Source organism: Eriocheir sinensis, chromosome 15, assembly GCF_024679095.1.
Source record: "Eriocheir sinensis breed Jianghai 21 chromosome 15, ASM2467909v1, whole genome shotgun sequence".
Classification (NCBI taxonomy): Eukaryota; Metazoa; Arthropoda; class Malacostraca; order Decapoda; family Varunidae; genus Eriocheir; species Eriocheir sinensis.
This window is the reverse complement of record NC_066523.1, coordinates 21,836,262-21,863,177: the sequence shown is the minus strand read 5'-3', so window position 1 is coordinate 21,863,177 and position 26,916 is coordinate 21,836,262. Positions and strand designations below refer to the sequence as shown.

Genomic DNA, 26,916 nt, shown 5'->3' with positions numbered 1-26,916 from the left:
ATAGCTAGGATGCGGTGGATGGAGGTGGAAGAGGAATGAGGGAAAGGATAAATATAGAATGCTGTTGAAAAAATCATATATGTGGATGGGGTAAAAATGGGATGCTTAGGAAAAGACAGAGAAGAAGGAGGTGGAGGCGGAATGAAGGAAAGGACAAATACAGGCTACATAAGATACTGTGGGGAATGCATAGGGTAGACATGGGTGAGGACGGGACATAGAGGGAGGAATAGAGGAATAGAGTGCGCAAGGATATCGTGGAGGAATGGAATATGGAAAAAAAACGGGGAAGAATGGGATGAATGAATAGGGAAAGGGTGGGATGCGTGGGATGGGCAAGGATGGGGAGGAGTAGATAAGGAGGCAGAATGTGAGGATAAAGATAAAAAAATGACAAACGGTAGGATAAAACACCAAAAATTATTCCGTGTTCAGAAATGGCTGGATTACCGACTCATGGCTGTGCGTGGAGTGAAGAGACAGACAGCAAATGAATCGAGAGAGCCGAACGATTACGTGGAATGACAAGAATGGAAAGGCATGCAATATCTGATCAGGGGACGGGCGTGTGGAGTGAGTGGGAGGAGGAAACAGGGGGGCGTGTGGAGTGAGGGAGTGGAGGGGGGAGGGCTGATTTGGCGTGTGGAGTGAGTGGGAGAAGGAAAAGGGGCGTGTGGAGTGAGGGAGTGGAGGGGGGAGGGGTGGTTTGGCGTGTGGAGTGAGTGGGAGGAGGAAACAGGGGGCGTGTGGAGTGAGGGAGTGGAAGGGGAAGGGGTGACTTGGCGTGTGGAGTGATCAAGGGGAAGGGGAGTGTAAGCATGGCGAGGGTAGTGGGTGTTTCGCGGAGTGGTGAGGGTTGTGGAGTGAGGGAGTGGAGGCTGTGTGTGTGGCTTGGCGTGTGGAGTGATCAAGGAAAGGGAGGGGGAGTGTCAGCATGGCAAGGGTGGTGGGTGTTTCGCGGAGTGGTGAGGGTTGCTGGCGGAGGCTGGGGGAACGGTGCTAAGAGGGGGAGGCTGGGTATCAGTTGGAGGGGGGAGGGGTGATTTGGCGTGTGGAGTGATCAAGGAAAGGGAGGGGGAGTGTCACCATGGCGAGGGTGGTGGGTGTTTCGCGGAGTGGTGAGGGTTGCTGGCGGAGGCTGGGGGGACGGGGGCTAAGAGGGGGAGGCTGGGTATCAGTTGGCAGGGATCAGGTGGTCATTATCAGGATTACTGACGGAAATAATTACTCGCTCACATCAAGGAATAGTGTTAGGCTGTACGGCTTCATGGAACTCATCCCCACACGTTCCCCTCGAACCTGCCCCCTCCCGCCCCCCGCCTCCACCCCTGCAGAAGCCAGCCAACTAGCCAGCCGCTCAGTCGCCCTCCCTGCTAATTTTATCCACACAAAAAACTCTTTCAATTAGTCAGTCAGATCGTTATTCGTCCAGCCAACTATCCAGCCACTGAAATAGCCAGCCATTCCCTCAGCAAATAAGTCAGTCATCCATCCAGTCACTCCGTCTGCCACCTACTCAGCCATCCATACCGTCAGCCAGCCACTCTTCTTTGTCACCCACTCAGCCATCGACACAGCCAACCAGTCACTCCGTTTCTCACCTCAGCCATTCACACATCCAGCCAGGCACTCAGGCACTCCGTCTGCCATTTATACTCAGCCATCCATACAGTCAGCCAGCCACTCTTCCTGTCACCCACTCAGCCATCGACACAGCCAACCAGTCACTCCGTTTCTCACCTCAGCCATTCACACATCCAGCCAGGGACTCAGCCACTCCGTCTGCCATTTATACTCAGCCATCCGCACAGCCAATCAGCCAGAAGGTCAGCAATCCATCCATCCAGCCTGCCAGTAAGTTAGTCGACAAGCCTCCCCGCCAGACAGTCACCCCGCCAGCCAATCAGATAGCCGGTCAGAGAGTCAGCCAATCATCCCCAAGGCCGCCTCTTTAGGGAGCGGAGGATGTCAGTGTCCACAAAAGCCTCGCCTGACGCTCCAGCCTCCTGCGCCATCAGTGGCGATGCGTTAAACGGCCCACTCAAGATCCCACTCACTTCAGAGATGACAGCTAATTAAAAAAAGACGAAGAAGTCATTATCCTCCTTCTTCTCTTCTATCTCTTTTTATCCCTCTTTCTTCTTCTTTTTTTCCTTCCTTCTCCTACTCCTTCTTTTCCTCCTCCTCCCTCTTTTTCTTTTTTTCTCATTTCTTTTTTTTCCCTTCTTCTTCTTCTTCTTCTTCTTCTTCTTCTTCTTCTTCTTCTTCTTCTTCTTCTTCTTCTTCTTCTTCCTCCTCCTCCTTCCTCTTTTTTTCTCTCATTTCTTCTTCTTCTTCTTCTTCTTCTTCTTCTTCTTCTTCTTCTTCTTCTTCTTCTTCGTCTTCTTCCTCCTCCTTCACCTTCACCTTCACCTTCACCTCCACCTCCTCTTCCACCTCCTCCTCCTCCTCCTCCTCCTCCTTTCCTTCCTCTTCGCTTGCAATTCTGAATATGAGCAAGTTTTGAGCGTTTAATTAAAAAGTTGAACGTCGAACTTCCAAACGGCTTGCATCAAAAAGGAGTGAAAAAAAAAAAAAGAAAGTCACGTGCGTAGGGCTTTTGTTTCTGGCATGCCGAGTGGAAAACTGGTGGTGGTGGTGGTGGTGATGCAGATGGTGAGAAGGGGAGGTAGGGTGGAGGAGAAGGAGGAGGAGGTGGGGTGGTGGGGTCTTGGGTGGCGAAACGGGAAATTAGGAAAAGGAGGTACGGGGTTGGAAGGAGGAAGGGAGAGAAGGAGAAAGAGAATGGAGAGAAGGCAAAGTGAAAATAAAGGAGAGAAAGAGAATTTGTAACAAGATGAGATGGTTTACTGGAACGATAGATAGATAGATAGGTAGATAGAGACATATATAGATACAGAGAAACATATAGAGAGGATGGTAAGAATAGAGAGGAGAGTAGAAGGTAAGGTGAAAATAAAGGAGGGAAAGAGAATTTGTAACAAGATGAGATGGTTTACTGGAACGATAGATAGATAGATAGATAGATAGAGACATATATAGATATAGAGAAAGATATAGAGAGGGTGATAAGAATAGAGAGGAGAGAAAAATGAAGGTAAAGGAAATAAATAAATAGTAACAAGATGGGATGAATTAATGGAGAGTTAGATAGATAGATAGATAGATAGACAGACAGGAAAGCAGGCAAGACAGTAAGTAGGTGCAAATTGAAGTCGAAGAGGCGTTATGTGCAAATGGCGATCACTTGCTGTCTAAGGAAATCACGAAGAGGAGGAGGAGGAAGTGGAGTAGGAGGAGGAGAAGGAAAATGAGTAGGAGTAGGAGGAGGAGGAGGAAGAGAAGGAGGTGCAGTGAACGAAGGGAAGGCAGCAGGGCGATGAGTCGGGGTCTGGACAAGATGAGGAGAAGGAAAATGAGTAGGAGGAGGAGGAGGAGGAGGAAGAGAAGGAGGTGCAGTGAACGAAGGGAAGGCAGCAGGGCGATGAGTCGGGGTCTGGACAGGCTGAGGATGCGGGAAGGCTAATGTTGGCCCAAACTTTGAGATAAATAAAAACTTCAGCTTTTTTCCACTCCGGCCTGGCGATAAATTTCCCGTCCGTGTTATTTTCGTCCTTTGTTGTCTATATTTGTCTTTCCCTTCCCCCTTGTCCGTCCTTTTTGATAACACGACCATGCTCTTGAAGGTTATATTTTAGCTTCCTTGCACTTAGCTCTGAGGAGTTTTTGAGGATGTGAAACGGGAGCAGAAGGTACAGAGGCGGAGGGAGATCGAGGAAAAGAAAAATGGTGACCGAGGGAGATAAAAGTGGAAGAGAAGACGGAGAAAAATAGATATGCGAGTGTAGGAGGAACAGAAGGAGGTTAAAAGAGGCGGAGTTAGAGGAGGAGGAGAGTGGAAAGAGTGGAGGAGACTGCTGGAGACGTAGGAATGGGTTGAGGATGAGTGGACGGAGAAGGAGGTGGAACTGGAAATGGAAGAGTGGAGGGACGGGCGAGGGAAGTATCCTGTGAACAGCAGCTGCGGAATAATCGATGAGACATTGGGTGTGATGGCAGCAAGAGGATCGCCAAACCAAGGAGTGAATCAAAATCCCGCGGAGAGACAAAGAGAGGATCAGGAGCCCTCGAGGGGAGCAGCTTTGACCCTAAATCCTCCCCTCCTGTGCGCCGAGACCAGCTGAGGGAGGAGGAGGGCAGGGTGGAGGCAAGGAGTGAGGGACGGAGAGCTCTGTCGCCTGAGGAGGCTAACGACAGGTCTTCTTTCACGGCGGCTGCCTCCTGGACGGGAGGGGGACGGCGGTGCGTTAGGGAGACGTGGCGCCCGTCTACCAAGGCCACGCTCACGGGGTTTTGCCCAAGCTGATTAAGGAGACCCTCCACCTGTTACTCCTGACCGTGACCTTTTTTTTCGGCTCCTCAGAATTTTTTGCTTATACCTATTGTTATTATGTTGAAATATTAAAAACCTGAAAGTTTGATAAAATTTTGAAGTTTTTGCGAAAACATTTTTTTCTCTTAGGAAAACGTCATGATTCTTTGAAACACTCCTCCTTTATTTTCGCTGGACTGTTAGTCCACAAAATATTTATACCCATAGCTACAATTCGTCCGTAAAACGTTTGGACTATGGATCATCATTTGCATGAAAAAAAATATACCTCAGATTTTTTTTTCGCCTCGTTACGGAGAGAAAAAAAAAATATACATAAAATCATGACTAAAAGAGATATCACAAATGTTTTACGGACGAAACATTTGTCTTTTCCTTAGCTTTCATATGATACCATCACTTTTATCACTGGTTAGAAAGTAAGGGAAGAGTGTTTTTTCAAATGCCACACACAAGTAAGCGCTCTCGTCAAAAGATGATGTCATTTTAGGAGCAGTGATATCTTTTCAGAGAAACAAAAAAACTGAAACAAACAAAAGCCTATTTAGTGTGTAATTGTATAAACACAACCGTGAAATAGAAAACTGGGGTATGAAGAGGAAGGACTACCCTTGATACTTTTTTTTAACAGGGAAAACTTCGTCGTAAACACCTGAAACTTTCACAAAGTATGGAGAAATGACAGAGGAGTCTGGTATTTTTTTTTCTCAAAAAATGGTATCTCAGAAGTTTTCGGATTTTACAGGCGGAGGGTCCCCTTAATTCCACGTAACTACACCATCTTATAGATTAATGGCACTCCCTCTCTCACTTCGCTGCCTAACACGAAGCTACATGAGTAGCAGCAGCGGCAGCAGTAACAACGACAACGGCACCGGAACGTCTCTGTCCCCGCCTCGCCGCCACCGTCAGACGCCCGGCCCTTCGCCCTCGCCACCCAGGCTTCACGGTGGCCAAAGCTGGTATATCAACTAAATACAACTAAAGGTAATCAATAACTGCTTACCATTCAGTTTACTTTATGCAAAACGAGCGAAAGAGGAAAACAGGTAAAACCTCCCCTCCGAAGCTGGTTCAGAGATGCCCGGCCAGGGAGAACATCAGCCACAGGAGGTGTTCACATGCTTGTAGAACATAATCGCTCACGAAGGTCATGCCAAACACACATCAAGAACAACACAACTATAGTAAAGTGGCCGCGCTATGATCCCGTCTATGTTCTTCCAAGAAATACTGATTCTGAGCGGACCTTGCTTTTATAGTGTGCGGTGCTTTGTCTTTCCGGCTGCCATCAGGGAGTGGCGGCCTATACAATGCGTGCGAGGCTGCTTTAAAACACAGACAATGAAATACCTCACACAATAGTCGAGACTTTTGCCGCCGAGATAACGCGGCTGGCGCGAGAAGAAAACTCGCCAGAGGACCTGCATTGCACGGCTGTCAACTGATGCGGCGGGTCGATGCTGCGATTTGCTAGGTGACTCCCTGCCTCCACGGCCGACGTACGCACAAAGTCTCTCGAAGTCCCTCTGATTACCAATACCGCTGAGATAGTGACAGTTTCTTTTAAGGCCACGTCCTCCTATCTCAGATGCACGGCGGGATCCAGAATAAGCTCCGCACCGCATGATCGCTGCCTAGTGTGGATTCCAGCCTGGAGCACGGGCAAAGCTGCAAACCAAGCACACGGGCTAAAACTGGAGATATAACGACACGCAGTGGCAGCGAGAACTCCAACTACAAGCCTCAAAGCCGAACATAACGACGTCGTTGTCACGGCTAACTCCACTGGATCAGTTATCGCAGGGTGGGGAGGCGACCAGTAAGCCCCAGGGGAGGGACCCTCCGACCCTCACGTGCCTTGAGGCGTGCACTGCGGCGGCCTGGCTGGAGTCGTAACGCTACGTACACAGGCGACAAAAAAATTCTCATTGGCCGAAGTAAATAAAAAGAAAAATATGATACAGAAAATTGCAGCTTCACTCTCAAGAGCGACTTTAAACCACAACGTAGCCAAAACAGCCGCCACTAACTCGCCTGACGGGCTGTTCCAGCAGGACTCAGCCGCAGCGAGTATAGTCAGCTGCTGTTTTAATGACTCGGGGACACAGGGGCCTCACGTCACGGCCTGCCCAGGGCGGCGTGTCGGCCTTTCCTCCAAGGAACACCGGCGTCACCTCACGACAAGCAGTGCGACCAGACAGAAACACGAACATCAAAACACATTTCAACGCAAACGGATATGAAAAAAAAAAAAAAATGCAAACAAATAAAATCCAATTGAAAGCAATTTTATTTTACTCCCCCAACACAGACACACACGCAAAAAAAAGAAAAAAGGATAACACCAAACATTCTGCACGACACACACACATAAAAAAAAAAAAAAAAAAAAAATAGTGAGTCATCGTGTACGCTGGACCGAAACGCTACTCACAAAAACAACCATAACTTCTAAGCCACGAGACACCGAGCTACCAAACCACTACACCACAAGGCTATTCACACGCGACGGCCACCCAGTGCAAGGTTTTCTCGCTTAACCGAAAAGCAACAAAGGAGTGGAGTGCGGGAAGAGGGGAAGCGGCGGCGGCGGCGGCTGGGTTGGTTGAGACGGTGTTGGCGGTGGCGGCGGTGGTGTGTTCGTGACAGGAGTGAGGGAGTGTAGGGTGAGGGATGTGGTATGAGAGGAGGAGGAGGAGGAGGGTGGGGGGGGAGGAGGAGGAGGCTGGGCAGAAATACGGAATGTGGTTACAGGATGAGGTATGTGGATTGACGTATGGCCAGAAGGAAGGATGAGAGGAAGGGAAGAAGGGCGGGGGAGGGGGGTGAAGGTGGTGGTGAAGGAGGAGGAGGAGGAGGAGGAGGAGGAGGAAGAGGAGGAAAGCCGACAAATGGGGTTAGAGAAAAAGGCAGAAATAAGAGAAAAGAGATAAAAATAAAACCATATGACGTTATAGGAAAGAGTGCAGCGAAAAGGAAGTCAAATGAATGTGTGTAGATGTGATAAAGGTGAAGAGGGAGGGATGACGGAGCGAGTGAGTGAGTGAGTGAGTGAGTGAATGGGAGAAGAGAAAAATGGTAAGAGGGGAAAGGGAAAAGAGAATGATGAAAGATGTGACGTAGTGGAGTGAGGGGAGCGAGTGTAAAATAAAGGTTGAGAGAAATATATATGACGGCATACCTTCTTGCAATCTTATCCTTCTTTCCCCTCTACATTTCCCTTTGCCACGTCTTTTCCTTTCTTGTCTCGTTCTCTCTTCCTCCTCCTCTTCCTCCTGCTCCTCCTCCTCCTCGTATAGCCACTCACAGCCTCCTCCTCCCGCCGCTCAAGCCTCTTCCCGTTTTCCTTAAAAAATTTCACACATTATTTTTCACCGTCCTTCTGGTCTTTCTCATCTTCCCGTCATCCTTCTCTTCATCCTATTATCCTCCTCTCGTCTCTCTCCAATCCTCCTCCCTCTGGCTATGATCCTCCTTCCCGTCTGTCCCTTTTCTAATATGCCTTTCGTGACCGCTGTGTGTATTTTTTTCTTCGCCTTTCTTCTTAGTAGACGGCTGTTTTTATGCTAGCCTTCACAGCGATTTCATTTCATCCCTGTTGGAAGTTAAGTTTTCTTCTCCCTCAAGCATTCCCCTGATTCTTTTCTCCTTTTCTTCATCTGCTTTTTTTCATTCCACCTTCCTCTTCTTTTCCCTCTGTTTAGCATCCGCCTGTTTTCTTTTTTCTTCACGTTCAGTTTTCATTTCATTCCTTCTCGCTCTTCTCCTTCTCCTCCTCCTCCTCTTCCTCCTGCTATTTTCCTCGCTTTCTCCATTCACAGTTTTAATTTTACTCCCTTTTATCCTATTTTCCTATTTTTCCCTATTTTCCTCCTTTTCTCCACTCAGTTTTCATTTTACTTCTCGCTTTTCTTCTATTTCTCTACATCATTCACCTGTCTCTTTTCTCCTCTTGTTCACCTGCTGTTTTCATTCCACTCCTCGCTTTTTTTCCCCTCCTCGTTGTTTTTTCAGTTTCGTCTCTTATATGTTTTTCGCGCCCCTGTTGGTTATTATTATCAGTCTCCCTTCGGTTAATACTCTCCCTTTCCTCCCCCTTCTTCCCCATAATCTCCCCTTCCACCACTTTTCGTCCCTACCTCAGGCTTTATCCCTGCCACTTAAGTCTCCCCTTACTCCCCATGCACGAGTCCCACAGATCCCTTCCCATCCTCTTTTCATCTCCCCTCACTTTCCCCACAGCTTCCCTTCATCTCTCCCAATTGACTTTCCTCTCCCTCACCTCCTTCTCCTCCTCCTCCTCCTCCTTCACTTGCCAGCATCCCTTCATCTTTATACAGCATCCTCTCTTCCACTTTTTCCTTTCATCTTTGCTTCTTTCTCCTCCTCCTCCTCCTCCATCTCCCTCTTTCTTCCCGTTTCATCTTCTCCTTCCTAGTATTAAATTTCTTCTCCTTTTCACCTCCTCCTCCTCCTCCTCTTCTTCCTTTTTTAATTGTCTGAGTCTCTTCATCTTTGCCCAGCATCCTCTCCTCCACGTTTCTCTTTCATCTCCGTGTTTTCCTCCTCCTCCTCCTCTATCCCTTTTTATTTATTTATTTCTCTCTCTTTTCCCTCTTCATCTCCTCCACTACAGTATTCTATCTTCTACCTCTCCTGTTCTTCCATCTTCTATTTTTTTTGCGTATACTCCTTCATCTTCTCAATTTAGTTAATATTTTTATCATCTTTATACCTCTGTGTCCTCCTATATTTCACTTTCCCTTTCTTCTTCTTCATCTTCTTCACTATGATCTGTTTTTCCGTCCTCTGTTTCAATTTATCATTTTTTTTCTGTGTATTTCTTTACCTGCTCCAATTATTTTTTTCTTCGTCCTCTTCTCAATCTATATATTTCACTGCAGTCTTCCTCCTTTCTCTTCTAATTCTAACCATCCTCCATCATTTTTTCTTCTTCCTCTTCTTCATCTATATATTTCTCTGCAGTCTTCCTCTTTTCTCTTCTAATTCTAACCATTTTCCATTTCTTCATTCTCTTTTAAATCAACGTATTTTACCCCCACCCCCACACACTCATCCATGCTCTTCTTTTCCTCCTCTTCAGCATCCACTTCTTTTCTTTTATCCTTTTCTTCACTCAGAGGTTTCCATTGCACTCCTTTTCCTCGCTTTCCTCCTTTTCCTCATCCGTATATTCCCTCTTCTCCTTTTTATCACCCAGAGTTTTCATTTCACTCCGCGTTCTTGTTTTCCTTCTGTACACAACTTTTTTTTCTTTTTGCATTCTTTTTCATCTGTGGTTTTCATTCGTCTCCTCCTCCTCCTCTTCTTCCTTCCTTTTCTTCTTCACTCAGAGTTTTCATTTCACTCCGCGTTCTTGTTTTCCTTCTCTACACAATTTCCTTTTTTCTTTTTGCATTCTTTTTCATCTGTGGTTTTCATTCGTCTCCTCCTCCTCGCTCTTCTCCCTCTCCTCCTCTTCCTTCCTTTTCTCTTCTTCTTCACTCAGAGTTTTCATTTCACTCCCCGCTCTTGTTTTTCTTTTCTACACAATTTTCCCTTTTTTCTTCTCTGCATTTTTTTTTCATCTGTGGTTTTCATTCGCCCTCCTCCTCGCTCTTCTCCTTCTCCTCCTCTTCCTCCTGTTTTTTCCTTCTTCCTTTTCTCTTTTTCTTCACTCATCTCCTTCTCCTCCTCTTCCTCCTGTTTCTTCCTTCTTCCCTTTTCTCTCTTCTTCTCTTCTTCTCCTCGTTTTCATCCTCCTCCTCCTCCTCCTCCTCCTCCTCCTCCTCCTCCTCCTCCTCCTCCACCTTATTTATCTCTTCATTTTCTTCATCCGCAGTTTCATTTCACTCTTTCTCGCTTTTTCTTTTTCTCTCTCTACACCATCCAATTATTTCTTTTCCGTCTTGTTTTCACCCTGAGTTTTAATCAATTTTCTCGTTTCTCTTTTCCTTCTATTTTCTCTTTTTTTTTTATCCTCGTACAATTCTCATTTTACTCCATCTCTTCGCTCCCTTCCTCCTCCTCCTCCTCCTTAATTTTCTCGTTTTTCTTTTCCTTCTCTTTTCTCCTTTTTTTTTTATTCTCGTACAATTTTCATTTTACTCCACCTCCTCGCTTTCCTTCTCCTCCTTTTCCTTCTCCACCTGTTTTATTTTTGGCTGTTTTTATCTGCAGTTTTCATTCCACTCCTCTCTTTTGTTTTCCTTTCCATCCACCTTTATCTTTACTGCTTTTTACACCTGCAATTTTCCACTCTTCCCTCACGCTGTTCTTTTCTATAACATCCATCTATTTTATTTTCCCCTTCCATTTTGGCCGCAGTTTTCATTCCACTCCTCCTCCTTTTTCATATCCTCCACCAATATCTTATCTCCTTTTTTTTTTCCACCCAAAGTTTTCATTCCACTTCTTCTCTTCGTCTCGCTCTTCTCATCCTCCACCTATTTTTTTCTGCATATTTTTTAGCTGTAGTTTTTCTTTCACTTCTAGCTCTCCTCCTCCTCCTCCTCCTCCTTCTCCTAACCATCCTTTTATTTTCCCTTCTTCTTTTCTTCATCCACAGTTTTCATGTAACTCCTCGCTCTCCTCCTTTCCTTCTCCACCTATTTTATTTCTGTATTTTTTTTTACCCTCAGTTTTCATTCCCTTCCCTTCTCGCTCTCCACCTCCTCCTCCTCCTCCTCACAATCCTCTTATTTTCCCTTCTTCTTTTCTTCATCCACAGTTTTCATGTAACTCCTCGCTCGCCTCCTCTTTCTTCTCCACCTATTTTATCTCTGTATTTTTTTTTTTTACCCTCAGTTTTCATTTCCTTCCCTTCTCGCTCTCCTCCTTCTCCTCATCATCCTCGCGGTCCCGTGGATATCAACAACTGCAGCTGAATTTTTATAGTGAGCTTGAGGAGGGTGGGAGGGGGGGGAGGAACCTCGTTTGCCCGACTAATAGGAGACGGAAAGCCGCCCACGTACACACACACACACACACACACACACACACACACACACACACACACACACACACACACACACACACACACACACCTGCTGCAGCCACGTTGGTGTAGCTCCTAAGGAAAAAAAGAATAAATAGAGAGAACTTTCCGGCGTGTTTTTCCTGCTAATGAGATTGAGAGGCTTAGGTGCCACCCATCTGCCGCCTTCCTCCTCCTCCTCTCCCCCCCGTCCCTTGATGATGCTCTCTCTCTCTCTCTCTCTCTCTCTCTCTCTCTCTCTCTCTCTCTCTCTCTCTCTCTCTCTCTCTCTCTCTCTCTCTCTCTCTCTCTCTCTCTCTCTCACACACTTTCTCTTCCCTTACTCCACTACGTCACATATTTCATAACTCTTTCTTCCCTTTTTCCTCCTACCATTCTTCTCTTTCCCCAATCACTCACTCACTCACTCACTCCGTCATCTTCCTCTCTCTTCACCTTTATCCAACATACACACATTCATTTAACATCTTTTTCGTTACAATCTTTCTCCTACAACCTCAACATGCCCTTTTTATCTTCCGACCTTTCTCCCATCATTAGAGTGGAAGCTACACTATATCCTATTCATTTTAGCCTGAGAAAAAGTCCCGCCCATGATCTAACATCCAGCAATAGGATCTCGCCTTTCGCATGCTGCTTGAGTTCGAGTGGGCGTGGCTTGCTAGTGAATTGGCCAATGATGTGTGGTTGATGGGAAAAGGGGGCGGGGCCTATTCGCCAGGTTAACGTGAACAGAGTAAAAGTAGAGTAGAATAGTAAGAGGAAAACGTGCTCCCCCACACCTCAACAAAAACTCTAGACTAATGACATTTTTCTTCAATACTTGGCATACGAGTCACTACCACCGGTATCAAATTATCGTACTCAGAACATTGCAATTATCCATTTCAGACCGAAAACTGTCGTACCAGCATAAATAACGATATCCAATTAATGTTATTTCAAAAAACCGTTAATTAATGATGTTTCTTTTGCAATAATTATGGGTCAAAAAACAGAAAATACAACTAGGTGCCGAGTGCGATGATCTGGTAACACTGCGAGTCACTACCACTAATTAACCTTTGTGTCTATGTTCAGTATTCTCAGCATAAATAACGATATCCAGTTAATGTTATTTCAAAAAACCGTTAATTAATGATGTTTCTTTTGCAATAATTATGGGTCGAAAAAAACAGAAAATACAACTAGGTGCTGAATGCGAAGATCTGGCAACACTGCGAGTCACCATCACTAATTAACCTTTGTGTCTATGGTCGGTGTTCTCAGACGCTTTCGCCTTTCACATCAGCTATTTCTAAAGGTAAAAAAGGAGATCAGGCGGGTTATAATGAGCGTTATAATGAGGAGGAGAAGGAGAGCGAGGAGGAGTGGAATGAATACAGGATAAAAAATGGGAGAAAAGAAAACTGGCGGATGATAAAGAAAAGGAAAAGAACTATATGCCATCAGGGCCATTAAGGTATCCCTGGAAATGCCCCCAAAACAACGAAAACAGTGTCGAGTGTGTCCTTGGGCGCCGAAATGTTTAAGAATATCGTCACCCTCATAAAATAATCGCCTAAGTCATTTTTCAGCGATTTCCAGGTTTTTGTCTACGTCAATTTTTCAGCTTGTGACGCGCATTTTTGTGTAATTGCCTTCGTCATTCAGGGTTTGAGTGTTGTAGAATTGGCTTTTTCATTTCTGTCTAAATCTTAAGCCAAATGAGATAATGACAGTTATTTTCTGATTTCCTGAGAAGTAGGAAATAATGACTTAGGCGGTTTGTTTATGAAGGTGACGATATCGCTCTTTCTGTGTTCATTATCATATAATGTTTAAGCTGCTCTCCTCATACCTCTTTACAATTTTTCAAAGTTTATTTCGTCCGTTTTGCAAAATTTCCGAGTTAATAGGTAAATCATTTTCTCATTTCTACTATTATTTATCATTATTTATTATCTAACCGGTAGCATTTATGAAGGTAAATTTTTTTTCTGTTTTTCTGGTAACTTCCGAAGCGTTTCCCATCTATGAAAAAATAACATTAACGTCAACACACCTCAGCTGTTAAGGCGGAAAATGTTTAATATCATGATGCGCGGAGGAAATAACAAGCGACGCTAAAATGAGTTACGAAATTTATGACTCCTTTTAAGGCAGCATATTTCGACGTTGTAAAATAATTCAAATTTTTCCTTTTAACGAGTGGCCGTTTTTTTACGTCCCTATATTCATTAAACAATATTTTCTCGTTTCGTTATGAATTCACCGAGCTTTCTCTTTGATATGCATTTCATTATTTATTTATATTTTTTCGTATGATCGAGAGGATGAACATGCAGCCCTCCAGTTATTTATATATATTTTAAAAGAATGCTGAAACTCAAAACGAAAACAAAACCCGTAAGTAGGAGCAGTGAGTAGCGTTTTTTTTGTTATTGTTTCCTTTTTTTGTGCCCCTGAGCTGTCTCCTTTGTTGTAAAAAAGAAAAGTGACGACGATGAATAAGAAATAGTATGAATTAATAAATATTTAAACACACTTATATATTAACAAACGAATGGCTTGGTTAATGAGTAAATAGGATAATAGATAAATGACGAATGAGGACCACGAAAAAGAGAAAAAAATGTGTTAAGTAAATCAGTGAAAAAATGGCTTAGTTAATAAATAGAGTAATAGATAAATGGCGAATAAGTAACGCGAGAAAATAGAACGAAAAAAAACAAAAACAAGTGAGTTCTGTAAATCAAACACACAAAAGGCTTAATTAATGAGTAAAGAGAATAACAAATAAATGCAGGACAAATAACACAGAAAAATAACAAAAAATAAGTGAGTTCTGAAAATCAATAAAGAGGATAACAATTAAATGCCGGACAAATAACACAGAAAAATAATAAAAAATAAGTGTGTTCTGTAAATCAATAAAGTAAAGAGGATAACAATTAAATGCCGAATAAATAACACATTAAAAAGTAAGTGAGTTCTGTAAGTCAATAAAGTAAAGAGGATAACAATTAAATGCCGAATAAATAACACATAAAAAAGTAAGTGAGTTCTGTAAGTCAATAAAGTAAAGAGGATAACAATTAAATGCCGAATAAACAACGCAGAAAAAGAAAAGTTAAATAAGTGAGTTCTGTAAATCATGGTTGTGTTGGGTAAGGTCACGTCTCAGAGCCTCGCCCCCAAGGACTCACTCCCGGCGACACGCTCCTCCTCTCTAGGCACACACAGGACCCTTCCCTTCCTGCCTCCCTCCCTCCATGCCTTCCCTTCTACCTCCTTGCCCTCCGCGCCGCCTCTCCATTATCTCCCTCTCTCGACACTCCTCTCCCTGTCGCCTACTCCTTTCCTGCCTCTCACCCTTGCCTCTTCCACATTGTCTCCGTTCCTCCACTTGCTCTCCCACTCTCCACAGCTTCAACTCCTTATCCTTCTTTCCTTCCCTGTCTCCCTTCTTTGTCGTCTCCCTTTTATCTTGTTTCCTTTATTCTCTTTATCTGTCTATCTATCTATCTATTTCCCTTCCTTCACTTCCTCTCCCACTCTCCACAGCTTCAACTCCTTATCCTCCTTCCCTCTCTGTCTCCCTTCTTTGCCGTCTCCCTTTTATTTTGTTTCCTTTATTCTCTTTATCTATCTATCTATCTACCTTCCTCCACTTCCTCTCTCACTTTCTACAGCTTCAACTCCTTATCCTCCTTCCCTCTCTGTCTCCCTTCTTTGCCGTCTCCCTTTTATTTTGTTTCCTTTATTATCTTTATGTCTATCTATCTATCTATCTCTATCTATTTATGTATCTATCTCCCTTCCTCCACTTGCTCTCCCACTCTCTACAGCTTCAACTCCTTATCCTTCTTTCCTTCCCTGTCTCCCTTTTATCTTTTCTCCTTTATTCTCTCTATCTATTTATCTCTTTGTCCACTCCTCCTCTTCTCTTCGTCTTCTCCCTCATTATTTCATCTGTCACTGCCTCGTCCTCGTCCTCCTCCTCGTCCCCGCCTCGTTCCTTTTCCGCTCCTGTCACCTGCCCGGTCCCATACAGCCGCCTCTTATCTCCCATGTTTTTACTCGACCTCCTCCCCTTCCCTACAGACCTTGCCCCCCCCATCCCCTCCTCCCTCATCTACTTTACTTTTCGTCCCCCGTCTTCCTCTTCCGCTTCCTCCTCCTCCTCCTCTACTTGTTCTCTTGTTCTTTCTTCCTTTCTTTCTCATTTTCGTTGGTCATTTTTATTTACATTCTAGTTATCGTTCTTGTGTGGCTCCTTTTCTTCCTCTTTCTTTTTATCTTCTGCCTTCTCCTTCTTCCTCTTCCTCCTCCTCCTCCTGCTCCTTCTCCTCCTCCTCCTCTTATTATTATTTTCTTATTTTCTTATTCATCTTTTTCATCATCTTCTTTTTCTTCTTCTTCTTCTTCTTTTTCTTTTTCTTCTTCTTCTTCCTCCTCCTCCTCCTCCTCCTCCTCCTCCTCCTCCTCCTCCTCCTCCTCCTCCTCTGCCTCAACTTAGAACAAACAAAGGGACACAAGGACATAGTTTCCGCGCGCGCGCACACACACACACACACACACACACACACACACACACACACACACACACATGCTAGTGACAGACCAAGGACTTCTTCTTGACATAAATAAGGAATGAGAAAAAGGTTCTTCGTCCAACCGTGAAATAAAAAAGACATCTTTACGCTATAAAAAAATAACAAAAACCAAAACAAAGGAACATCACCGGGAAAAGAGACGAATAAATCAATCGGTTTGTGAATATATTTTTAGTCCCAAAGTTTAATTAGGAAAATGATGATGATGATAACGCACGTACATTATGCTGAAGTTAAGATTCGAAAAGGAAACAAATGAAATAAAAGAGTATTGTTGAGGAGAAAAATTAAAGACGGATGACAAAAAATAAATAAATAAATAAATAAAAATAAATAAATAAATAAATGGGAAAGCTTGAAGGAGACACAGAAAACAAAACAAAACAAAACAATGGAATGGAAAAATACAAACAAACAAACAAACATATAATTCTTTTCCTCAAGTTCATGTCTTCGTCGCTGTCGCCTTCTCAAAACAATTATTTATACTGTTGATTCTTTTTTCTGAATGTCTCAATTGTTGTTGTTCTTGTTGTCGCTGTTGTTGTTGGTGCAAGGGCGGCTTCTGTTGCTGGCCGGGAAGTCTATTTTTACTCTCTCTCTCTCTCTCTCTCTCTCTCTCTCTCTCTCTCTCTCTCTCTCTCTCTCTCTCTCTCTCTCTCTCTCTCCTCCTCTTCCGATGCTCTTCTTTTTATTCAATTTATCGACACAAACAAGAAATCTGACCAACCTGTTTCTTGTGTGTGTGTGTGTGTGTGTGTGTGTGTGTGTGTGTATATAGAGATCTGTCCGTCACTGTTTCTCTCAGTCCGTCTGGTCTTGCAATCATGTCTTTGTCTGTCTGTCTGCCTGGTTTTCTGTTTCTGTCTGTATGTCTGTCAGTATCAGCGTCTGTTTATGTCTGTTCGTCTGTCTGTCTCAGTCTCCTCCTCTCAAGTCTCCTAATTTCTTTCTTTCTTTCTTTCTCTATTTTTTCTTTTTTTACCCTTTCGTCTCCCGCACTCAGATTCGTACCCATCCGTCCTCCTCCATCCCCTTCACATTGACGCACACGGCAAAACCACGTACCCCCCAGACATGATGAAAACCAACTTTGCCGGATGATATTAATTGTGGAAACACACACACACACACACACACACACACACACACACACACACACACACACAAGCACTTTGGACATGTCAGCTTTAAATATATGTGCAGATGTGACAAGCACGAAAGTGGACGTGTGTGTGTGTGTGTGTGTGTGTGTGTGTGTGTGTGGTGAGAGAGAGAGAGAGAGAGAGAGAGAGAGAGAGAGAGAGAGAGAGAGAAATGTCCTTGTGTTGAATTTCACGCCGCCTGACTTTGTTTTCTGCCTAGACATGTAAATATTAACAACCTCAAAACTTCCCTTAAACTTTACTTCCTTTTTTACTTGCTGTTGAGAGGCATAGGGAAAATAGCGCGGGGCCTTTACGAGACACACACCGGCGCATTTACCTGGTCTACCTAAGAACTTGAGGCAGATATTTCAGTGTCTGCCTAAGAACTGAAGTCTGTCTACGAACTTGAGGCAGAGATTTCAGTGTCTGCCTAAGAACTGAAGTCTGTCTACGAACTTGAGGCAGAGATTTCAGTGTCTGCCTAAGAACTGAAGAAACAGCCTATAGATTTACCTGTAAGAGTGAGAGAAACAGATCAAGGACAAAAACTGAAAAGAAAAATAGCCCGCAGAGGAACAGAAGAACACAGAGGAACAGAAAAGAGTCGTTGGGGTAGAGATTACAGCTCTGACCAAAGAATCCGCCTACAGATATACCTTTTATAGTGAGTGAAACAGATGAAGGACAAAAACAGAGGAGAAATATAGCCCGCCAATCACTACTCCCATACAGAGGAAAATAAAAGAGTCGTAAGGGTAGAGGTTACAGCGCTGGCCAAAGAAAGAGCCAACAGATATACCTTTTAGAGTGAGTGAGACAGACCAAGGCCAAAAACCAGAGAGATAACTAAAGAAACAGATTAAGGAGAAGAACTAAAGAGAGAAGAAAGCCAGCCAATCACTTCTACAACACAGAGACCCCCCCAAAAAAAGAGAAGTAGGGAGACAGACCAGGACCAAAAACCAGAGAGATAACTAAAGAGACAGATTAAGGAGAAGAACTAAAGAGAGAAGAAAGCCAGCCAATCACTTCTACTACACAGAGACCGCCCCAAAAAAGAGGAATGGGGGAAGAGATTACATCGTTGACCAAAGAAAGAGCCGTGAAACCTGTGACAAAAGACCCCTCGGCTGTGACTAATGTTTCTTTGAATGGGTTATCTCGGTGATGAGCTTCCTATGGCTGAACCTTTCCTCCTCCTCCTCCTTCTTCTTCTTTTCCTCTTCCTCCCTCCTCCTCTCGTACGTTGCTCCTCTCCTTCAAGTCCGTATAGCAGTCGGGATGAGGTAGATTCTTCCTCGACGTCAATTGGGGAGGTTTTCATTTTAAGCTTCTGATGATTTTTGTTTTAATCTTCTCCGACATGCTAGATGAGACGAGATGTGTTAATTAGTGAAGAATCTCTCGTACGGTTTTTTTCTGATAGAGAGTTGAGATTTCCATTGCTGCTTTTTTATGTTTTGGTTATATGTGAGAACTGTGATGACTTGTCTCTCTCATCTATATTTCTTCTTCTTGTTTTTGTTTTTTCTCTCGCTCTTCTTCATAACCATTACCACGACTACCACCACCACCACCACCACCACCATCATTATCTCAAACTCCTCTACCACCACCATCTCCTCATTATCAATATTTCTTCTTGTTCTTGTTCTTCTTCATTACCACCTCCACCACCACCAACAACAACACCATAGCCACCTCCTCCTCCTCCTCCGTCTCCTCCTTTTCCATCCCCCCCATCCCCACCACCACCACTTCCTCCTCCTCCTCCTCCTCCTCCTCGTCCTTCCTGCAAAAGTGGTCAGCCGCTCTCTCGTCTCCCATTTCTTGCACGCAAGAGGCTGTCACGTGTACGCCCTCCACAGGCTACACTTCCTTACCCTTCCTCTCTCCTCCAGTCCCTTCAGTTATTACGTTTCTTTCTCTTTCTCCTCTTCCTTCCATCTCCTACACTTCTCCAATGTCTCTCCCTTCCACCTCCCACTCTAGCTTCTCTTACTTTTTCTCTCCCATCCACCTCCTACATTATCTTCTCTTCTTATTCCCTTTCTTTTCTCTTCCACCTTTTATATCACGTTCTCTTACCCCTTCCTCTCTCCTCCACTCCCTTTTCCTCTCATTCGTTCTCTTCCTTCCACCTTCTACACTCCTTTCTCTTCCCCTTCTTCTCCCATTCCCCTCCTACATTCTCTTTTCTTTATACTCCTTTTTCTCTTTACTCCATCTCCTACACTCCCTTCTCTTCTTTCTCCATCTCTTTTCCACTTTCTACGCTATCTTCTCTTATCATTTCTCTCCTAGTTTCCTTCTACACTCTCTTCACTACTCTCTCCTTTCCCTTCCACCTTGTATGTCATCTTCTCTTACCAATCCTCTCTGCTTCCACCTCCTACACTCTTCTTACTTTTTCTCTCCTCTCTCTTCCACTTCTTACCTTTTCTCTCTCATCCACCGTTTACACTCCATTCTCTTCTTTCTCCTTCGTCTCTTTCATCCACCTCCTACGTTAACTTCTCTTCCCCTTCCTCTTCCATCTCCTGTACTCTCTTTTTCTTCTTACTCCTTCTCCTCTTTCTTCCACCTCCTACACTATTTCATCCTTTTCTCTCTCATCCACCTTCCTTCCTTCCCTTCCACCTCCTTCAACACTTATCTCCTTCCTCTTACTCTCCATTTATTTCCTTCATCATCTTCCACCTCTTGGTTCATCATTTCCTGCAGTCTTTCTTTAGTTTTTTATCAGTCACCACCACCACCACCACCACAAACTCCTCCATCTGCATCCACTTTACTCCACTCTTCTTTTAGTCACTTCGTTCCACCTCTTTTTCTTTCTCCTCCTCCTCTTCATGATCATACTTTTCCTCTTCCATTTAATTATCATAAACATCGTCAACATCATCATCTTCTTGTCTTCATTTATCTCCCCCTCCTCAGCATCATCATTCACACAATTTTTTCCTTTGCCTGTTTTACTTTTTTTTTTTCGTCTTCTTTCTCTCCCACTTTTCCTTCCTCCTCCTCCTCCTCCTCATTTTTCCTTTGCCTCGCTTACTACTTTTTTCTAATTCGTCTTATTGCTCTTCTTTTTTATTCTTGTCAACCAGACGTGTATCCCGCCCCACCACATAATTTTTCTCCTCCTCTTCCACATTTCACTCCTCCTTTTTCTTCCACCTCCTTCTTTTTCTCCACTGGAACGCGTATCCCCCTCCACAGACAATTTTTCCTTTGCCTTTTCTTCTTTTTTCTTTTCTTCTTCATTCTCTCTTTTTTCTACCTCCTCCTCCTCCTCCTCTTCCTCTTCTGGACGCGTATCTCCCCCCCCCCCCCCCGCCACACTCCACATATTTCTTCCTTTGCCTTTTACTCTTTTTCCTTTTCTCCTTCATTCTCTCCTTTTTTTCCACCTTCTCCTCCTCCTCTTCCTCTATTAGACGCGTATCTTCTACATATTTCTTCCTTTGGCTCTTCTACTTCCTTCGTTTTCTTATTTCTCTCCTTATTTCTTCCTCTTCTTTCCCTTTCTTCTCCTTGACTAAACACAGGTACCCCCTCTCTCCCCCTCCAAACGCCTGACATCCCATTCATCTACACACCACAAACTACACCTCCACACCTCTCGCCTACACTCCATTCCCTCCTCTCTCCTCATCCTTCCCGAACTAACAACTCACCTCCTCCACTCCCTTCTGCACCTCGACAGCACCACTACATCACGCCGCTCCTACTATAAACCCAACGCCACAGACACCACCACCACAGCCACCACCACCACTACAATGACCCCTTCTTGAGTTGCCTTCACCACCGCCATTGTTATAATCACCGTGCATAAGTTAGCGTGATGTATGTCCCCGCCGCACGTTACTACAAGCCTGGGCAGAATAAAACGCACCCTGGAGCATGACGTAATAGGAAGTGTATGTGAGGTACAGGTCGTTTACATGTAGAGGCGTAAGTAGGTCGGGCGATTTTCTGTTCTGCGGCGCGCGATTTGGCTGATGTGCACACCTACTCACCTACCTACCCTTTTTTTTTTTTTACAGCAGAGGAGACACAGCAAGGGCATAAAAAAGTAACAATAATGAAAGAAAAAGCCCGCTACTTACTGCTCCTCATACATACATACATATACATACATACATGCACACACACACACACGCATTGATCCTCGGGCCGGGTAGTCTTCCCTCTCGCCGACGCAGCCCGGAACGTGAACCACCCGCGGCATCTAATTACAGTTGGCGGGTCTGGCACTCCTCCTCCTCCTCCTCCTCCTCCTCCTCTTCTTCCTTCTCTTCCTCCTCTTCCTTCTCTCTCCTCGTTCTGTTTCCCGTTCTCCTTCATCTTCTCCTCTTCTTCCTTCTCTTCATCCTCTCTCCTCGTTCTGTTTCCCCTCCTCCTTCATCTTCTCCTTCTCCTCCTCCTCCAGTTCCTGCTTTCTGCTTGTGCTCCTTCTCCTGCTTCTTAAACCTTAGTGCATAATACTCCTCTTCCTGCTACCTACACACACACACACACACACACACACACACACACACACACACACACACACACACACACACACAGACACAAGCACCCTCTACACCTCTTTCAAGGCTCCTGCACCCCTCTAAGCCCCTTAACGCCTTTGCTTAAGTCTTATGCCTCCTCGATACATCCTCTCGTCAAGCCTACACACTCCTTCCTAATCCCTACTCCTCCATCTAACTCAGAGCCGTATTCTTGGACGCTTTAGACTCCCATAACTACGATTTTTAAAGGCTACACAGAAGGTTAGTCGAGTTCTCAGGAGTCTTATTCAAGTTCGTGGTGCAGGTCTTGTCAAACTACCCATGGAAGTCCACGCAAGGTACACTACACCAAAGCTTTGTCCAGTGAGGATGTGTAAGCCTCGGAATGTGTGAGAATATGAACCCAGGCCTAGACACGCACACACGGTACCCTCTTCTCCTTCTCCTCCTCCTCCCATCCCGACCATGCACCCCAACCCACCTCAGTGTAGCAAAAAGCCTCCACCAACTATGCTAATAACGTGATGTATTGCCGGCGTGTTCGTGGCTGCATGGCGTGTGTGTGTGTGTGCGCTCGGGTCCGCCACGCCTCCACGCTGAGTCATGTTCCTGTCGAAGCTTATCTGCCCGCCGCTAATGGGGTTTTACATTGATTATCGTGGTTTATCATTCATGCGCGTCGCCGATGATATTAGTAAAGCGGGTCAGGGTGGTTTTTTGCTTATCCTTCGTCGTAAAGAAAGGAAATCCATGAATGAAGGTTTTAGACACGAAGAGGAAGATAACGTAACATATTTTGGGAAGACTTTTAAAGAAGGGGGAAGGGACGATAAAGAGAGCTTGTAAAGTGTGTGTGTGTGTGTGTGTGTGTGGGAGAGAGAGAGAGAGAGAGAGAGAGCAGAGAACGAGAGAAAGAGAGAAGAAGAAGGATAGAAAACGAGAAAGAGAGCGAGAAGAGAAAGCGGGAGAAAGAGACCGGGAGAAGGAGAGGCAGAGAGAGGGAGAGGGAAAGTGAAGTGGGAAAGATGAAGGCGAGGGTGTAGTAGAGGCGGCTTAGGTCGAAGCTTAGGAAAAAGGGAAGAGAGGGAGAAGGGGGGAAAGAGAAGGGGGGGGGCGGTAGGCGTGCCAGTAACACCTGTCTCTGCACCCCTTCCTCTCCCCACCCCCTCGAGGCTTGTAGGGTGGAGAAAAGGAGTAAAAAACGTGGAAGGATTCGCGGTTGGGGAGCATGCAAGGGGGAACACACACACACACACACACACACACACACACACACGGAGACACACATATATAGCACCAATACTTCAACTTTTCCTTCTTTCTATACATTCATTAGTCTCCTTTTACTCCTCCTCCTCCTCCTCCTCCTTCTCTCTTAGGCTGGTACTCTTACGCTAAATCTCTCACACCAACAATTTCCAGCGGCCAAAACGGGGATCAGTCACGTTCTAAAGAGTCTTGTATTAAGTTCATGGTACAGAAGAACGGTTAAACTACCACCTATCTTTCGGCCACTCCTCTAACTCTTTTTAGGAGCAGTGAGTAGCGGGCTTTTTTTTCACATTTGTTTCCTTTTTTTATGCCCTTGAACTGACTCCTCTGCTGTAAAAAAAAGAGGGCCATAAAACTACTTGTGGATATGCTTAAAATGTACGAAAAACGAAAACTCACTAGAACACAAAGAGATCCGCGTCCGTATAGAGAAAAAACAAAATATAAACGAAACCCAAAACAAGCCCCTGAACTAAAGCTGAAATGTCACTTTGACCTTCCCTTAATGTTCGTACGATAGCCTTGTCAAATACGTGAGGTTGGGAGTCGACATGTTGAAGAGTGTGACCCTTAATTAATCTTTCTACTACATAACCGTATCCCGCCCCCTCCACCCCCCCCCCACACACACATACGCTTATCTTGCGCCAATAATTCTACCTTTCCTTCCTCCAATACGATTATCATTCCTCTCTACCTCCTCTTTCTCACATCTTTCCTAAATTGACCTCTCTTTTGGCTACTCTTTACTTTTTACTTTTGTGGGAGCGGCGAGTAGCGGGATTTTTTTTGTACTCTTTTTTGTTGCCCTTGAGCCGTGTCCTTTAATTTAAAAAAAAAAAAAAAAAAAAAAAAAAACACCCCTCTCACCCCCTCACATCTACACACATTCACATATCTTGCATCAATGATTCCACTTTTCCTTTCCACTATACATGATTCTTTTTCTCTTACTCTTCTTCCACTCTTCCTTTCTAAACACCTCCACCTCCACATATCTTACATCAATGATTCCACTTTTCCTTTCCACTATACAATTTTATTTTCCTCGTACTCTTCTTCCAGCCTTCCTTTCTAAACACCTCCACCTCCATACCTCCCACTCCCCCCCCCCTCCCCACACGCACCCCCCCCACCTCCATACCTCCCACTTCCCAAACCCCATCCCCGCACGCACCCACATCCACACCCACACACAGGACACTAAAGGGGAGAGCAGCGAGGCATTCCCGGGGCCATGAAAGGGTCGAGGGGACGAAGACTAATCATAAACACAAACAGAGGAGAAAATGGACGCCGGAGAGTAAATAAAAAGGTGGGTTAAGGGGGTTTAAGGGGTTTGTTTCTGATGATGGATGGCGCCATGGCGAGGGTGTGTGTGTGAATTTATAGTCCTTTGTCTCTGTCTGTCTGTCTGCCTCTTTGCCTGCCTGCTTTGTCGGTCTTATTGTATGTCTGTCTGTCTATCTGTGTCTGTCTGTTTGCCTTTCTCTGCCTGTCTGTCTTACTGCATGTCTGTCTATCTGCCTGTCTCTGCCTGCCTGCTTGTCTGTCTATTTGCATGTCAGTGTCGTTCTGTCTCTGTGTCTCTGTCTATCTACCTGTCTCTCCCTCTCTCCTGCCTGCCTGTCTACTTGTCTGTCTATTTGCATGTCTGTGTCGTCCTGTCTCTGTGTCTCTGTCTGTCTGTCTGTGTGTGTGTCTGTCTCTGTTTGTGTGTGTCTCTGTCTGTCTCTGTCTGTCCGTCTGTTTCTCTGTCTGTCTTTATTTGTCTGAATTACAATGACCACACACTTCTACGATAGCAACACCAAGAAAAACAGCAACAACAACAACAACAGAAGCAGCACCAGCAACAACAACAGCACCAGCACCATCCAAAGCAGCAGAGTCTGGGCGCGGAGATAATGACATTCACATCCCGCGGCTTGTTGTCTGTCCTTCTTTCCTTTCTCATCGACTCACACGCTGCTCTCTTTGTTAACTATTTCTTGCTTCATAACTCCGACCCTCGTGCTTTGGTTCTTTGGTCTTCTTATTCGTAAACTGATAAGATGTTAGGAAAGAGTTGAAATGTTTGCTTGGTATTTTTTTTTAATGTTGGTGATGATGCAAGTGAGAGTAGAAGAGATTGTTGTGGTTGTTGTTATTGTTGTTGTTATAATTATTAATATTATTGTTATTATCTTTATTGTCATCATCAATAGTTATAGTAGTAGTAGTAGTAGTAGTAGTAGTAGTAGTAGTAGTAGTAGTAGTAGTAGTAGTAGTAGTACACTTGTAGTAGGAACAGTAGTAGCAGCAACACACACGCACACGCACACACCCACCCACCCACACCCACACAACAACAACAACAACAACAACAACAACCAAACATTTGATCGCAAAAAAAGTATTACTGAAAAAAAAAATCTTGGCATCATTCCGAACAACAAAAACAACACGATGCGAACAAAAGAACAACAGCAACAACAACAACAACAACAAAAATAAGAGAGTGACCATGTTCCGCCCAGACCGGGACACAACGAAAGCCTCAAAATACACACAGACGGACTCATAAAAAAGAAAGGAATGAAATAAATATTTATCCCGTTTTTCTTACTCTTGAACTGGGACTCAGGAACACACACACACACACACACACACACACACACACACACACACACACACACACACAGACACAAGGGAAACAGAGGGCATATACAAAGAGCCAGAGGTCGTCTTGTATACAAATGTCACCTCTTGAAGGATGTTAGCGACGTGTGAAGCGAACACGTAAACACACATCTGGCACGGATTCCTTAGTCACCAACCCTCCTCCTAGTGACACGCAGCAAGAGGGGGAGTGCTCTAAAAATAACGCCTAAAACTAGTATGACGTAAAGAAAGAACTCACAATATGTTCACACACGGACATAGGAATAGACGAGACGTGGATTACGAGAGAACGGTGCAGCATATTTTTCCATCCGGGGCAAGAATTTATGGTTTAGTGTGGGGAGGGAGGGGGGTGGGGGGCAAGAGAGAGAGAGAGAGAGAGAGAGAGAGAGAGAGAGAGAGAGAGAGAGAGAGAGAGAGAGAGAGAGAGAGAGAGAGAGAGAGAGAGAGAGAGAATATCCACCATTAAAAAAAAAGAAAAAAACAACTTGCACTACTCACCCAGATCTGAAGTTTGACTCTCTTGTCGTTTCTGAAGACCGTCTTGACCTTGAAGTCTATGCCGACGGTACTGACGAAGGCGGAGGTGAAGGAGTCGTCGGCGTAGCGGAAGAGGAACGAGGTTTTGCCCACAGACGAGTTGCCGATGATCAGCAACTTGAACATGTAATCGAAGTTCTGGTCGGCGGCATCCTTCTGCCAACGGTTGTCCTGCGACACAGCCATCTGGGGAGGAGGAAGAGGAAGGTGAGACGGAGGAAATGGCGAAGGTGGGCAGGAACAGTCACTCATGGATGGTACTGATGATAAGGTAAGATAGTTATGACAGTAAGGTGAGAAGGAGGAAATGGTGAAGATGGGCAGGTACAGACTAGTAGGTGGTTGGGTAAGTGGGTTGGTAATGAACGAAAGAGTGTCTGAATGAGTGAGCGTTAGAATTGCTGAATGAGTTGGTGAATGAAAAGGTAGGATGATTGCTTTTGTTAGTTTAGTAGGTAAGGAGGAAGGGTTGGTGAATGAAAAGGTGGGATGATTGTTTTCGTTAGTTTAGAAGGTAAGAAGGAAGGGTTGGTGATTGAAAAGGTAGGATGATTGCTTTTGTTAGTTTAGTAGGTAAGAAGGAAGGGATGGGAGGCAAAAGCTGTGTATTTAAGGCTTGAAGAAGGAAGAGAGGACTGAATGAGCAGATCTGGAGGCTGAGGCGAGAACAAGGCGATGAGGCGCAAAAGGGTGAGTAGGGGAAGGGATGATGGATGGATGAACAGGTTTGACAGGCGGAGGGAGGGACTGAAAGAGACAGGATGTATGGGGTGGGAGGACT

General features: G+C 44.8%; 1 protein-coding gene across 7 annotated transcripts in view; it reads right to left on the bottom strand.

The window, feature by feature from the left end:
- LOC126999038 (ras-related protein Rab-3) overlaps positions 1–26,916 on the bottom strand; it is a 108,731-nt gene that overhangs the window by 23,421 nt on the left and 58,394 nt on the right. For all 7 annotated transcript variants that reach the window (XM_050861395.1, XM_050861396.1, XM_050861397.1 and 4 more), the window contains exon 2: positions 26,097–26,321. In XM_050861395.1, the coding sequence (XP_050717352.1) occupies positions 26,097–26,321 (225 nt within the window). The remainder of the gene's footprint in view (positions 1–26,096; positions 26,322–26,916) is intronic.